The following is a 15,551-nucleotide window of genomic DNA, read 5'->3' on the forward strand; positions in this document are numbered from 1 at the left end:
GAGCCTGCCTGATAGTCATAGGTCTGACAGAGCCCTGACACCTGCAGAGACCACTATAAGGGACCCTGCAATCCCCACACTGCACATCAGTGTCTATAATGTCCCTATACGACACTGAGACGGTCTAAGCTCCTTCCAATCTTTATGCTGCATCAGAATCTGACCATTGCTACTTTTGCTCCTCTCATACCCACACTAGAAGCCCTGTACCCACACTAGTCCCAGCTGGCCTGTTGCCTACTGACATCTCATGGACTCTGCCCCAATATTCCCTCTTTGCCTGGGTCCCTGCAACTGTGTCCAGTTCTGGCTGCTTCCCTGCCTCCCCACTTCCATTTTCCAAATGGCCACATTGACACATGGGTTTCTGGGTCTCCCACTCCTCGGATGCTGGGAACAGGTTCCTTCTTTGCTGTTTGAATGGTTGTCCTAACACTGGAGGACCTTGCTTCAAGTAGTGGCAGTCAAACCTGGTGCTGATCGTGTCAGATCTGTCCAGGCTGTCTGTGTGACTGTGGAATGCGCCTCTGTTTTGGCTGAGTGTTATTTACCTCCCTCATGGCCATGTGATAACCAGACCATGAGCATGTTCATTGTTTGGAAAGAAGGGTGTGGAGGACATATGCTCCTCATCCTATCATTAGTGGAAAAAAGACATAGGTAGATGATGCATTCTAGACCATCCTGGGCTATAGAAACTCTGCCTCGAAGAATGCAGGTGGAGCAGGGCTGGGGTTCAGTTGGTTGCCTAGCAGCCTACCACATTGAGCAGGCACTGCTCAACCACCTGTACATACACATCTCCTGAGATCTCTCTCCTAAATGGGAGGTGATCGTGTCCACCTAGTACAGCACATGCCCTGGAAGGACAAAAGCTACCTACAGGAGCTGTGGTGATGACTCCCAGGTTAGAGCATCTGCTGCTCTCTCAGAAGAACCACATGGTCCCTAACAATCATCTACAATGGGGAATGCTATTCCCTCTTTTGGATCATGAGGGAAATGCACTCAGGAGTGGCCCAGACATACATTTGAAAAAAAAAGATCCATTGAGTTACATGATAAAAATAAATATAATCAGCAACAATAAAAAACACAGCATATGAATGATCAAGTGAAACAGCACCTATAAAAACCTATTTCCCAAAATGACGTTGATGGTCATTATCTTTGTGGTTTAATACTAATGCTGTATTGTAAGAAAAACTGAGGCACATGGTTCTCCATTAGGATTATTCTATATTCCTTTGTGAAAGTTGTCATTTTTTCTGCAGCTCTACAGGCATGAGTGTGTGTTACTCAATATCTGGTGCACACAGTCAATAAGGAATGTGTGTTGTAGACTGATATAGACTAGGATGAGCAGAACACATGACAGCATGGATACAGTATGTCAGTGATTACATCATAAAGTGTGTGTCCATAAAAAATTCACATTATCCACACAAAAGACACTATCACCCTGTGTACACCTTGGTGGCTTTGAATTCCCTATTTACCCATGCTGCCTGGACCATGCAAAGATCCATATCCAGCTGTCAGTTCTAAGTCTACAGGAGGGGAAAGGACCCTTGAATAAGATGGTCTTAAGAGTCAAGAGTTACAAATCAATTTTTATTCATAAGGAATACAATTTACAAAAAACAGGCATAAAATGAACAACTAAAATGGTATAAAAAATGAAAAACAGTAACAAGAATATATAAGTATGAAATAACAAAAAGAAAACTTCAATGAAAATCATAACCAAAAACATTTCTTAACAGCATTTTCTTAATGAACATTTAGAAACACAGTTGTAGTGCTGTTTCTCCTCTAGGACAAGACGTCAAGGCAGTCCCCTCAGATGTCTCTCAAATGGTGTTGTCCGTATGAGAAAGGAGAAGGACCTCAACCAGACAGTCTGGCATACGGATACATAAATTTAGGGTCTCTATACATTGAGGAAATTATCTGAGAAGAAGAATATTCCCCCAAAAAGTCTTTGACTGTGAGGATTGTCGTCACAGGGAACTCCTGAGGAAGAAACTCACTCTTCAGGGGGCTGTCTTCCTGGGATCCGTCCTATGCCATGTCTCCTGCAGTTTCTGAGACCTGGGAGGAGAAGGCAGCTATTAAGACACTGATTTGGTGGGGACATGCATACCAGCTGTCAAGTTGCTGCCTTCTGTCCCCTCAGCTGCATTGGACAGACAGCACTGATCTTTTCACTGAAATCATTGCTGATATCTCTGCAGGCTGGGAACATCACCAGCAACCCTCACAGTACTGTGGGAGAACAAGCTGCTCCTCAGACTCTACCAGTGCAAAACAAGAATGGGGAAATGGGGAGAGACCTAATTGGGGTGCAGGAAGAAAGGAGAAGGCCACATGATACCCAGATCAAAGCCAATGACCAGGACTCATTTGCCATTTGCACTTGGTTCTTATCCCTACAAGGTGCTTCCAACCATAACATGACCCCTGTATGACCTTTGTCACACGACCAAGAACTCGTTCAAAACTCTTCATAGCATCCAATCTGTGATAGGGAGATGCAGTCATATGATATGTTATTCCTCTGTCACCATTTCTGGACTGCAGTTTCAAAAAGGGCAGAGAAGTATAATTGCCAATAACTCAGTTTCTGAAGAGTGGTTAACATCCCAGAATACTTGTGCATACACAGAGCAATGAATAACTCTATCACATAAGGTGGGTGACTGACTGGGTGTGGGGAGATTAGAAAGGTGATAGGGGAAGCAAAGATGTATCCAATAGGCAAATGGTATCAGACATTGTTAATCTGACTCAGCTGCTTGTTCCTACCACATTTTGCTGGGTCTGGAGGTTGCTGGCCTTCTCCTGTTCATCTTCATCATTCGGGTTCAACTCAAACAAATATCGCTGTAACTCCTTGCTCTCCTGCTTCAATGTGACCAACTTCTTCTTCATACATGCCTGGTCCATCAGGAGCCGGCTGTGCAGGTTGCTGGAAACACACTCTGCATAGTAAGATCCTGAAGCCTCTTCCTCCCATTCCAACTGCCAAATCCCACAAAGTCCACCAGGACCCAGATACCCATAAAGACTTCATAGAATACATCTCCATACATGTAAGGCTGCTGCACAAACAGCAAATGGCCAATCCAGGGAAGAATAAATTGTTTCTGTGACCCAAGCACCAATAAGAGTCCATGTCTGTCCAAAAGAACAAGGGATCTACAACTACCCATGAGAGCCCAATGCATCGGGACAGCATCAATTAGTAGGCAGCAAATAACCACAAGAGGACAGTATGACCAAGGGAGGTCATGCAAACCATGTGGTCCACACATTGAGCATTGTTAAACCTGGTAAGACCCCAGAGCCGCAGGTTGGCCTAATAACACTCTGATGCCTGAATCAGTGTAGTTCTATCCAGAGCCTTGTAAAGATGCATAGACACTGTGGTGAGAAGTCACAGTCTCTTAAAGAACTGAAACTGAGTCCAAAAGACCCACAGCACAGTGATATTTAAACAGCAGAAGACATGGACCCAGAGCTGCAGGCTCTCCAGTCCAGAACAAAGAGAGGCAGCAATGGCCATTCCACAAGTGATGGGCCCTTCTGACCAGTACTTACCGATAGAAGTTAATCTCCTTCTTGAGCTCCTGAAATTTCTCACGATGTTCAATGTTCTTTGTGTCTAAGTTGTGCAGTAATGACATGACCTCTTTCTCCTTTATCTTCAAGTTTTCATAAAATGGATTTGGCCTGAAGTAGGGGCTGGCCCCAGGAAGATAGAACCCAATGAACATCAAGGTTTAGGATTATATGAACTCAGGCTGTGTCCTGTACTACCCCAGTCCTGGAAGGACACTTTCTGAATTCTACATATTTGAATTCTTCAGCTTCAGAAACTTGGAATTGTGTGCCCAGGACAACAGAAGCTAAGCACCCAGATAAAGGGTTCCCTGGCTCACTTTTTTCAATCAGGAGGGCTGGATCTGCATTCAAACCTGTTATGCTGTCAAGAGCCTAGGCCACAGAGCTTACCAAACCACACACACACACACACACACACACACACACACACACACACACACACATCCAGAAACCTCTGATTTCATTTTTCCTGTTTTGACAAGTGGAATGCTACAAGCCGAATAACTAATATTCTAGAGGCAGACAGTACACATAATTCTGGAGATGAGACCAGATATTGCCACAAACTTATAATCTGCTCAAGGCATACAAATGTATAGACAAATGTGACCACACAGGCAAAGAACTGTACTGTTGAAAGTGGGGCTTCCAAAATAAAGTACTTACACCTCCATGAAACTATTATACAGGTATATCCTGAGGTCAAAAAACAGACCCCTAAATTCCAAGGGTGGAGGGACACAGAAACATATAAAAGTTGTGCATATGCATGCAGACCTGTGCACACACAGACACACAAACTGGGACACACCCACAAGAAAAGAAAATTAAACAGACTCAGAGAATGAGAAAGAGAGACAAATATGGAAAGAGCACAATGAGAATCATTAGAAATGTATGCACCATTACTGTCTCAGTGTTTAAGGCACACAGACAAGAAGGAACAGGCCAGAGCCTCAGGCCTTCTAGTTAAGCATGGAGATGAACAATGTGGGACCTGTTACCTAAGGGTGCTGCCATGAGATGATAGCGTTCAGTCACATTCCTAGCAAGTACAAACACTGTCCACAAACTCACAGCACCTAGAACCTTGCAAAGCTGCCACTTGTCAAGGGCTTTCCAATTGTACACTGGGAACTCATGCTCCAGTGACTTTATCCCTGAATTCTTCACTCAGATCACAAGTTCAGATTTTCAACAGGCAGAATCAGAGAGTCCATGTCCAAACTCACTCCTCAGTAAGGGTCAGGTTCTGAATCTCCTCTCTATGGGAGATGAGGTTTAGAACAAGGTCCTTTGTTTGGAGCAATGCATACCTCTTGTTCATGGATCCACCTGTCACATAAAGGAGGCGATCTGTCAGCTCATTTCTCTCCTTGGTAGTTAGCTCCAGTTCTCTATTCAGCCTCTCCTCTTCCTCGTTGTCCTGCACCTTGTTTAGGATATTTTCAGGGGATGACGTCTGTCTGCAGGCCTCTGTAGGTAGAAGAACACAAGTGAACCCGCATGGGGTGAATGCATAGAGCATACACAGACCACAGTGAGGTCTAAACAGGAGAACATGCTTGGAAGCCAGTGTCACTGCAAGAAGTTTGGTCTGTGTAAGAGGCATCCTAAGTGGATCACAGTCCCCCCACTACTATATAGAGACCAAGAGATGTAAGCAGCCAGGTGTTCCCTATGCCCGCCCACACAGGCTTACAAGTACCAGAGAGATGCCTTCTCCAGGATTATTATCAGGTACGCAGGCTACAACCTGGTTTCAGGACCCTCACCCCTCTGGTTTCAGAAGTCAGATCATCAATTCAGCATCCACAATGACTTGATTGATCAGGGAAACTCAGATATCCTACACTGTTACTCTATTCCAATAACTTTGCATTAAAAAGTCATGTAGGGGGAGGACATGGTCAACAGACTTATTAATTCCCCCTACTGAAATGACAAATGCCCCAGAAGTGCCAATAGGTTACAGGCTCTTTCTCTACCTGCTCCATATAGTTTGGCTACTGTAGAAAAATATCTGCCACACAGAACCTCTAATATATGAAGGTAAGATTGGCCCCGTCAGCCAGAGGTAGTCAGAGGAGTTCTAAGAATATAAGGTCATGGCCAGGAGCACAGTTCTCTCCCTCTTACTACTGTCAGATAGTCACTGAATTGAAAGAAGCAATGAAAGTGAAGTACATTGATGCCCTGTTTAATTCAGAAAAGTTATACCCTCCATGACTCCTGGTGGTGTTATAATATCAATTTAACATACCGAATGCACTGTAAAAGTAAAGACTAGAAGTTCACCCAATAATAGCATAGGCATTGCCATATCCTCCATGTGGTTATGGAGAAACTAATGATGTGAAAACCTTGACTTTCAGGAATTGTGATAATCATGGAATTCAATATCTGTGGAGATGTTCCAGTGGTTGTGGCCCATTGCTATAAAGGCCAGCTGAAGGCCCCCACACTCACCCCTGAGAGGAAGATCAACATACACTGCCCAGAACTTACTCCACATTCCCCATGTGTCCATCATTACCTTTAGGTTTCGTTTGCTTCACTCTAGACTCTTCTCTATCAACATCAACTCTCCCAAAGCACCTACAAAGACGGGAAAACATGTCTGTGGATATATCCTTTGGACACTAAGAGAAAAAGTAGGGAATTGGTTGTCACAACGATACTGGTGACATCACAGGGATTCCAAGGTCTCTCTAGGAGACAATAGAATGTCCACGAAGGGACGGCTGATGTCATGGATAACAGACTTTGCCTCCCTGCTAATGTTCTCCCTGTACTGAGCAAAAGCTGATGGACCCTTTTCAGGGGACTTCCCTGTGGCATAGCCACTGAGCACCACATGCTTCCAAAGCCAAATTTGGCTCTAGGCTTGATTGGAAAAACCTAAGTCATTGCTATGTATCTAAATGAGTGCTTCCTCCCCAATCCCTGCACAGAAGTGTTTCATCCTACCTCAAATTCTCCTCAGTCAGCAATATTACCCATTAAAGATTACTGAGAAATCACACCAGTTCCTATAAGTAGCCAAAGAGGTCTCCTGTCTCATCATGTGCAGGTGCATGAAATCACACCCAGAAATAGCCTATAGGATAGGTGGCAATGTGGGTGTGTGTTATAGGTACAACCTGAAGCTTTGTGCTTAACATTTGACAGTTGCCACCAGATTCTTTAGGAGAAAGAATTGCATTCATTATGGTCCTGGCAACAATGTGGTGATCTGTTAGGAGAGGAAACTGAAATATTGGATCCACCAGTGAATGCACCCTCAGACTGAGTGTGGGGCTCTCCTCTTTGCACTTAAGTTACCAAAGCAGGATTGCTTACAGGCCTCTCTAAGCTATAACGTGTGATTTCATCTGAAAAATAAAATAGTCAGCAGATGTGGGGGGGGGATGCAGCCAAAGGAGTAGGACAAGCCTAGAGACATAACTCAGTGGACAGAGTAAGAAACAAGCATCTTCACTCCTGTTTCATGGATCACCCCACAAAACACAAAAGCATGTATCGTACTAAAAAAAAAAGCCAGTTATTTTATTGAATGCATACACTAATACTGTTTACAGTATTAGTAGCAAAGCTCAGATTTTGGGGGCAGATCCATGACTTGAACTATCTTCCTGACAACATATAAATCAATCAATCAATCAATAAATAAATAAATAAATAAATAAATAAATAAATAAGAAAAAAAACCACAAAAATAAAAAACACAAAAAGCACAAGCCTCTCATGTGAAGTTACAGAAGAGTGATCCAGTGGTCACTTCTGACCAGGCCATTTTAGCTATGACAGTGCATAGTGACCCTTAATTTGATGGGTCCTATATAAAGCTTTGTGCAATATTGTCATTTTAACAAACCTCATCCAGAACATACATAACGACACAGGATATGATTGCCATGTCCTTGCTGTGTATCAAGTTATTTTTCTGTGTCCTGATTGTCAGGCATATTACACCACCAATCTGAGATGGCTGGTAGACTTGGAAGAAAGTGGATATGAAAGATCCCCGTTTGATATCAGTACAGCCATTTCTTAAGCATGAGAATCTTTTAAGCTGGCCCTCGCTTAGCCCCTAGACGTTAGACAATAGACCAGAAAGTACAGAAAGCACATTCCCACCCACTCTCTAGGAAGCTGCCCGACCATAAGAACAGAGGGTATAGAACATATTTACTGCAGGGCAATTACAAGACAGGAAACATCTCTGGGAAGCTGACTGATCACTATAGAAGTGAGATGTCCTTGGTACTGAATGCAGCTGTGCTATAGGCTGACATCGCTATAGCCTTGTCCTGGGAACCCCAGAACAGAAACACCTGCCAAGACAGATATCCTTGGTCCTTGTCCTGGGAACCCCAGGATAAGAAAACATATATCAAGTCAGACATCCTTCCTACTGAAATAGCTACATTGATGTGGTTACGGCCTTATCCCAGGACGAGAAACATCTGCCTAGTTATCCTTGGCACTGAAATAGCTGAGCTAATGAAACTGTGTGATCATAAATGACTGTTTAAGCTGTACATTTCTGTTGTTTGAGGCTCCTCACATCCCTCCTCGTGAGGACCGTGTCGAGCCCCAGTGCATTGGTATCCCAAAGTAAACCTCTTGTTTTTACATCAAGACTGAGTCCTGTGTGTTCATGGGGTGGTGATTGTCCTCAGGACTGGAGCGAGAGTCTCCTCTGTCTGAGGGTCTTTCAGATAAAGCTATAGTTGTGGGTTACACACCTCAATTCTCATTGGCTAATGCTGTCCTCACAGTCCTTGGAGGCCCCTTTGTAAGACTACCTGTTGGAAAGTAGAAGCAGCTTTATTTGAGCTCAAAGTGAACCTGACATGCAACGTAGAGAACAAGATGGGGTAATTGAGAACCTGTCTAAAACCAGCACAGAAACCCACCCTTCATTCAAAGCATCATCTACCAATTCTTGAATTTTTACCATTCTCTGCCAACCAGTCTTTCATTCAGGAAAGGTAGAAAAAAACTGGAAATGATCTTTTTATTCTAAGGACCTTGATCTGTCTTTCCTTAGGTCCACGTTAAGAACAAATGAAATGGGTATCACCATCTGAACAACTTAGTATCACCTACTCAGCATTTCTAGCCTAATACTGTGCCTATGGCAATCTCAAGCTTCCCTGAGTGTTGCTGCCCCAGCAAGAAGAATGAAGAACTGAGGTCAAACCCCACTTAACCTTTCAAGGGGTTAGAAGAAAGCCATCAGAGATACTGCACTTCTTTGTCCTTAGATTAAATCAAGATGATACAACGTGAATCTATTGGGATATTCAACCATACATCTTCCTCACAACCCCACCTATCTGAGTTCATTGCTTGGCAGAATTCATGCCCCACCATCCTAGATATTTCTTGATTCATTGCTGCCAAGGGCCAGGTTTCCTGAATTTTGTTTTTTGTAGAATTGGGTGTAGTCAATCATAGTTGCCCTCTGTAAGAAATGACAAATATCTATAATAACTGACCACACTGGACTTGTGTATACAAGTACAGTGGTGGAAAATTCAGCATAACTGAGGAGTGGGAAATCACCACTGTGTCCTGGCCTTTCTCTGCCCATATCACAGCTCACAGGCGGCTGGGGCAAACCTTGAGTTCCTCTGTAGAAACAGAGTGATGTTGAATGGACACTGAGCAGGCAGAGCAACACAGCTGAGGCAACTCAATTCCAGCAACAAATGCATTATGTGTTTCCCATCTTAACAGCTCCTTTTGAGGACTTGTCCCCACACCTAGCTTAAACACAGCAATTTTCATACATGCCTGCCTGCTATTTCATATTGTTGCTGTAATACGCCTCCACATCATAGATTTCAAAAAAGAAAGAAAATAAACCTGACAGTGAGAAGGGTGATGCTTGTCAACATCTAGTGTGTTGGGGGCCCAGGTATGGTCACAAATAACCAGGACACAGGGGATGCAAAGCAAAGGCAGATGCAACTGCATGCAGCTGCAAGTTTATTAACCCTTATACAGGCATGAATATGGATTACCTCACTTTCCCTTTTGGCAAGATATAATAAGATCGTTATTCCCATGATATCAGGAACGACTGAGGCAAGACTAGGCAAAGAAGTGAGACTAAGCAAAGGCTTCTCCTTAAAATATCTGTATAGCAAGTCACCCCTCTTGCTAGTATCACAATCTACTTGTCATACCCCAGAGACCATGAGAGCTGCTTCCACAAAAAACGGACACAGTACAGCATAGTGTAAGGTAAAGTGAGAAAAACATTTTCTTCTCAAGGGCAGCGTTCCAGCCCCTGCTTGCATCTCTCAGCCGTCTTTCCTTGATCCTGTCTGGGAAGTGTATCTCAATGATTCCTCAATTTCTCTCTTTGTCCTTTTGTTTTAAAAGTAACACTTTCTATAACATAGCTAATTGTCCTTGAAGGGGTTTAATCATGCAAAAAGAAAGCAATATAATATATAATGTATGCAACCTTTAATGAGTGTATCTATTTTCTTAGGGGTATTATTCAGATACCTTCCCAGATCTGGATTTAACTTTGATAATTGTTATCTGTCTACAAAATCAACAATATCGAATGAATATTCCAGTTTTCTGGCGTAAAGTCCTCGGGAGTAAGAACTAATGATTTTGGAATTTGCTCGGTGTCTATTGTTATGTCCCTCATTTCATTTCTGATTTTTAATTCATGTATTGTCTCTCTTGTGCATTGTTAGTTTGAGGAAGGGGTTGTCTCTCTTGTGGATCTTCTCAAAAAAAAAAAAGAGGAAGAAAAGAAAAAGACAGCTCTTGCTTTCCTTGACTTTGTATTTTTCTCTTTGTTTCTAAAGGCTTGATTTCAACCCTGAGTTTACTCCTTTCATCAGATCCTACCAGACTCTCTATGGGATGAGGCTTTGCCTCACTTGGTAACAGCAGCATGGAAGAAATGAAGCTTTTGCTGATCTCTGTTGTGGTGTTGCACATCACAATCTCACCGAAAACCATGCATAGCCTGGTTTTAGGCTCTATTAAAGCAGCCCACTATTTCAGTGTTACCTGCAAGGTGCCATGGAACGGTAGTAACATAATTCTGCATGCACATCGACAGGTTTCTCCACGGTCTTCTGGGTCATTTGATAATAATTTATAGTGAGTTCATGGATGAACACACACACACACACACACACACACACACACTTTACTGACATGGTGCATATTCTTTGCACACCAAAAATAAAGTGAGCGTTACTGAAAATGCACCAATAATGGAATCGATGGAGGGAGCTGTGGGGAAGCTGGGGCTTAGAGTTACTTAAAAGACCCGATGCAGATTCTCCTTCTATTGGAGGAGAAACTTGGTAGACAATGTGGTTCTTTATTTTCTTTCTCTAGAGCACACAGGACTAGGGTGGCAGCTAGGGCTTTGAGTGTGTTTGGCAAGTACTGTAGCACTGAATTAAATCCTAGGGCTGGAACCCTATTAATCATCGACAACAATTACAGGGCAGGCTGGATGACGACACTCAGCTGACAATGTGGACATCTCAAGACAGTCACTGGACAATGGCTGACACACGTGTCTGAAGACTGGAAATGTTTCTCGATCTTGGAGAGGAAAGAAGGACCCTCCAACTACACTGTCCTCTAAGGAAGTTTATTCAGGTGAGGGATGACAGGGACTGTTTTGTCTCATGTCACACATGTCAGTAGAAAATATCCTAGGTATTGGGTGCCGCTGTTAGCATTAACAGAACAAAGCCCATAGTGTTGGGAAGGATAATAAATTATGAGTAGGATTAGAAAACCCCAAGCCTCTTCCAGGTTCTAGGAGAGCAAAAAAAAAAAAAAAAAAAAAATACCACGAAATACAGCATTAATGTAATAGTTTGGTTAAATCTAGTTACTAGTTTCTATTGTGATACCTATTGTCAGTGTCTGCGCCGACAGTGTGTGAATATCAGGTGTAGGTTTGTGGGGTTGAAAGAAAACACATACACGGGTCACCCCTTTTTAGCGAGTGCCACCAAGGCTTTACTGAGATCTCCTTATATACCAGAGGCAAAAGCCCTGGAATAACAACAAGGCAGGTGAAAATCCCCAACCAGGAAAATAGGACAAGTCTGTGTGGTGAAAGTTCCAGCCCAATCAGGGGCATAAACAGCTTCTTAAAAACAAGAAGCAGGAAAGCTCAGTGGGGAGGAAGGGTGCCATGGAAAATCCCAGCCCCAAATCAGGGGCTAAGAGCAGCTGTCAAAGGTGTAAACAACTTCTTGCTATTGCAGGCTGAAAGGCTCAGCGAGGGGGGAGGGAAACACCAAGGTAGAGCCCAACAGGAGTCTTCACTGGTGGCTCTAATGTTTCACTTTCCTATGCCAACTGGCCTCCACACTGTTTCTAGCACCATAATGATTTCAAGTCTTCCTCCTAAGGAATTTTGTGGCAACCATTGAATGCTAAGCACAAGGCTTCATGGGTGTTCCCCTAACACACACCCATGTTGCAACCTTCCATGCAGGCTATTTCTTGATGTGATTTCAAGCACCTGTACATAATAAGACAGGAGAACATTTTGAGTGCATATTCAAACTGGTATTATTTCTCAGGAATTTTTAATGGCTAATATTGGTGAAGGAGGATAATTTGAGTTAGGATGAGACATTTTTGGGCAGGATTTGGAAGGAAACATTCATTTAGATGCATAGGAATTACTAAGGTTTTTATAATCAAGCCTTGAGGAACATTTAGCTTTGGAAGCAGGAGGTGCTCAGTGGCTCTGCCCCAGGAAAGTCTCCTGGAAAGGGCACCTCAGCTTATGCTCAGTACAGGGAGAACATTAGCAGGGAGGCAAAGTCTGCTCCCCATGACATCAGCTGTCTCTTCTTGGACATTCTATTGTCTCCTAGAGAGTTCTTGGCGTCCTCTGCTATGTCACCAATGTTGTAGTGACAACCAGTGCCCTAGTTTCTCTCAGTCCGAGTCTGGCAGATACACCCTAAGACATGTTTTCCAGTCTTAGAAGTGTTTTGGGAGGGGGGGTGTCGATTGTGGAGAGACTAGGGTGAAGGAGTCTGACCTTTCGTCTCAAAGAAATGATGGACAAAGAAAGTGGTTCTGGGAAATGTGGAGTAAGTTCTGGGCAGTGTCTTTTGAGCTTTCTGTGGAGTCAGGGGGGGGAGGGATAGTGGGGGTCCTGCAAGCTTAAGCTGACCTTTCTAGCAATTGGCCACAACAACTGGAGCATCTGCAAAGGAATTGAAATTCCATGAATATCACAATTCCTGAAAGTCATGGATTTCAGAACATTAATTTTCCCATCCCCAAAGAAAGGATATGGTAAGGCCAATGCTACTCTTCTGTGAACTTCTGGCCTTTACTTTTAAAGTTGATTTGTGGCTTGTTTTTTGTTTGTTTATTTATTTATTTAGTGGGTAATATTATTTATTGCCAAAGTCAAACATCTGGGTTACATCCTGGGACCCACATGACAGAAGGAGAGAAATGGCTCCTGAAAGTTGTTTGGTCATGTGCTGCACACACACACACACACTCACACACACACACACACACACACACAGACACATACACACACACTCACACACACACACTCACACACACACACTCACATTCACACTCACACTCACATACACACAGACACACACATACACTCACACACACACACACTCATACACACACACATTCACACACACACACTCATACTCATACTCACACTCATACACACACAAACTTTAAAACAAAAGTAATTTTTCTTACAGTCTGATATAATTGGTTCTAATGAAAAGACAGCCTGAGTGTAGTTACTATGTAATTAAATAGTACTCATGCTCTCAGGCAAAGAGTTTAAAGTTTATAGGTACCTAATAAACTAGCATTGGGACATATGAAGAACATTTAAGTGTTCAGCAGAAATACAACGAATAGCTAATTTAATTTGTTAAAAGTGAAAGCATACATAATTCTGAAGGTTTTTATACTAGTTTTATTATACATATAACTATGAAACAGAAAACATACATATTTGATCAATGAAATGAGGAAGATTGATTTAATGAACAGAAACATGGATGGTACTTCAAAATTTCCGTGATTACATATTATCTATTTTATTCCCTCCACAATAGCAAGAAACGGACATTATTATTTATGCAACATTACAAATACTTAAACCGAGAAAATATTAATTGTTTGGCCTGCTTTTCTGAGCTTCCTTAAAGATATAGTTAATTGACAGAGCTGTGGTTTAAAATTAGGGTACATATTCTTCTGATTTGAATGTGTGCCTTTTCTTTCTATTTTTTTCTCCATCTTTATTAAATTGGGTATTTCTTATTTACATTTCAATTGTTATTACCTTTCTGGGTTTCCAGGCAAACATCCCACTAACCCCTCCCCCTCCCCTTCTCTATAAGTGTTCCCCTCCCCATCCTCCTCCCATTACCACCCTCTCCCCAACAATCCCCTTCACTGGGGGTTCACTCTTGGCAGGACCAAGGGCTTCCCTTTTATTTCTAGTGGGTGCTGCTCTCCCTGCTCCATGGGAAGTGGATGGGGGGAAGGCCCGGGCCTGGGGTGAGTTGGAACTGGGGTAGAAAGGCATAGGGCCTCCTAGGTGAGAATGCCAAACCACCACTGCTGCTGCAGCCACCATGGAGAAGCCCTTGTTCCTGCTGCAGGGAGGAGAGTCTGGTGCCCACAAGATGGCTGAAGGGGAGCTGAGAGTGGACAGCTTCATCACCTGCCTGCTGGAGGTATGAGGATATCGTCCGGGAAAAATTGTGCAGATGACTGAAGCAGAAGTCCGAGGGCTGTGTATCATGTCTCGTGAAATCTTTCTTAGCCAGCCAACAGCTGTGAACACAGGTTTCTTTTGGAGAGCAGGCCTGTGCAGGCCCAGAACCTAGGTGGGACAGTTCAAGCTACCCTTTTTCCATGGCCAATCTCAGATCATATTCAGAAAGTATTTCTTGGGCTAAAGAGATGGCTTAGTGGTTAAGAGCACTGACAGCTCTTCCAGAGGTCCTGAGTTCAAATCCCAGCAACCACATGGTGGCTCACAACCATCTGTAATGAGATATGATGCCCTCTTCTGGTGTGTCTGAAGACAGTCACGGTGTACTTGTATATAATAAATAAATAAATAAATCTTTTAAAAAAAAAAGAGTATTTCTTCCAGGTGATGGATTTCCAATTTATGGAATTGAACTAACTTACTGATGGTGGAAGTGACACAGAGAGTTAAAGTACAGAAGGAATAATCCAGAATGTCCACCAACAGTTGCTGTCACACCAGGGCTTTTAAAAGCTCAGCTGCTAGAGAAACAATGTAGTCTTTGGTCATTCTGAAGCTTAGGTCTTCTAGTCATTATACGCTGACCATGACACAAAAAGAGTCATCTATATCAAAATAGAGAATAGTAACTAGATTCACACCACACTATCACATCACTACCGTATTTGAGGTTCTCAGTTAATATCTAAGAACCTGGAAGAGGCCTGGGTCTTGCTACACATACTCATAATTTATGTCCCCATTGTCAGCTGAGAGTCTTCATACAGCCTGCTCTGTAATTTTGTAGAAGATTAATAGTGTTCTAGTGAGCACAATGTGATTAGGAAATCGGGGGATCCCAGGAGCCTCTCTGACTTCTAGCCCTCCATGCACTCTCAGATGCAGCCAGAAGACAAGGGGCTGTCGGTTCCAGGACTCTCCACATCCCTGCTGGGGTGCCATGCCCAGCCTGGAGAGTGAGGGTCGGTCCTGCTGTCCCCAGTCCCTCATGCCCAGATCCTATCCACTGGCTGGCTGGGCTTGGCTTTCCTGTGCCTGGCCCTCCTTTGCCCATCCCTGCCATGCCTTGCCCTGCCCTGTTGACTCTCACTACTTAGGCCAAAGAATTTGAGATTTGGGCTCC

At 43.3% G+C, this 15,551-nt stretch overlaps 2 protein-coding genes across 5 annotated transcripts in view; one reads left to right on the top strand and one right to left on the bottom strand.

Moving 5' to 3' along the window:
• The window catches only part of LOC147999039 (disks large homolog 5-like), a 144,176-nt gene that overhangs the window by 111,245 nt on the left and 17,380 nt on the right, over nt 1-15,551 (top strand). The gene's annotated exons all lie outside the window — the stretch shown is intronic.
• On the bottom strand, nt 1,589-6,298 carry LOC147999043 (disks large homolog 5-like). 2 transcript variants are annotated; one of them, XM_087595814.1, is made up of 5 exons: nt 6,164-6,298; nt 4,944-5,103; nt 3,604-3,747; nt 2,809-2,971; nt 1,589-2,094 (listed from the first exon to the last, which is right to left on the bottom strand). In XM_087595814.1, exons 1-5 carry the CDS (start codon nt 6,243-6,245, stop codon nt 2,065-2,067), a joined length of 579 nt encoding a protein of 192 aa, XP_087451940.1. In that variant the 5' UTR covers nt 6,246-6,298; the 3' UTR covers nt 1,589-2,064. The 2 variants fall into 2 exon arrangements, with proteins under 2 accessions (XP_087451940.1, XP_087451938.1); XM_087595812.1 differs by lacking the exon at nt 6,164-6,298 and having other exon boundaries at nt 4,944-5,421.

Source organism: Rattus norvegicus, chromosome 19 (genome assembly GCF_021556685.1).
Source record: "Rattus norvegicus strain SHRSP/BbbUtx chromosome 19, alternate assembly SHRSP_T2T, whole genome shotgun sequence".
Lineage (NCBI taxonomy): Eukaryota > Metazoa > Chordata > Mammalia > Rodentia > Muridae > Rattus > Rattus norvegicus.

Coding starts and splice junctions, on each gene's coding strand:
- LOC147999043 (XM_087595812.1), bottom strand. CDS start 5,239: ATGCCTCTTACACAGACCAAACTTCTTGCAGTGACACTGGCTTCCAAG. Junction 3,748..4,943: donor GGTGGATCCATGAACAAGAG/GTATGCATTGCT, acceptor TCCTGGGGCCAG/CCCCTACTTCAGGCCAAATC. Junction 2,972..3,603: donor AAGGAGATTAACTTCTATCG/GTAAGTACTGGT, acceptor GTGTGTTTCCAG/CAACCTGCACAGCCGGCTCC.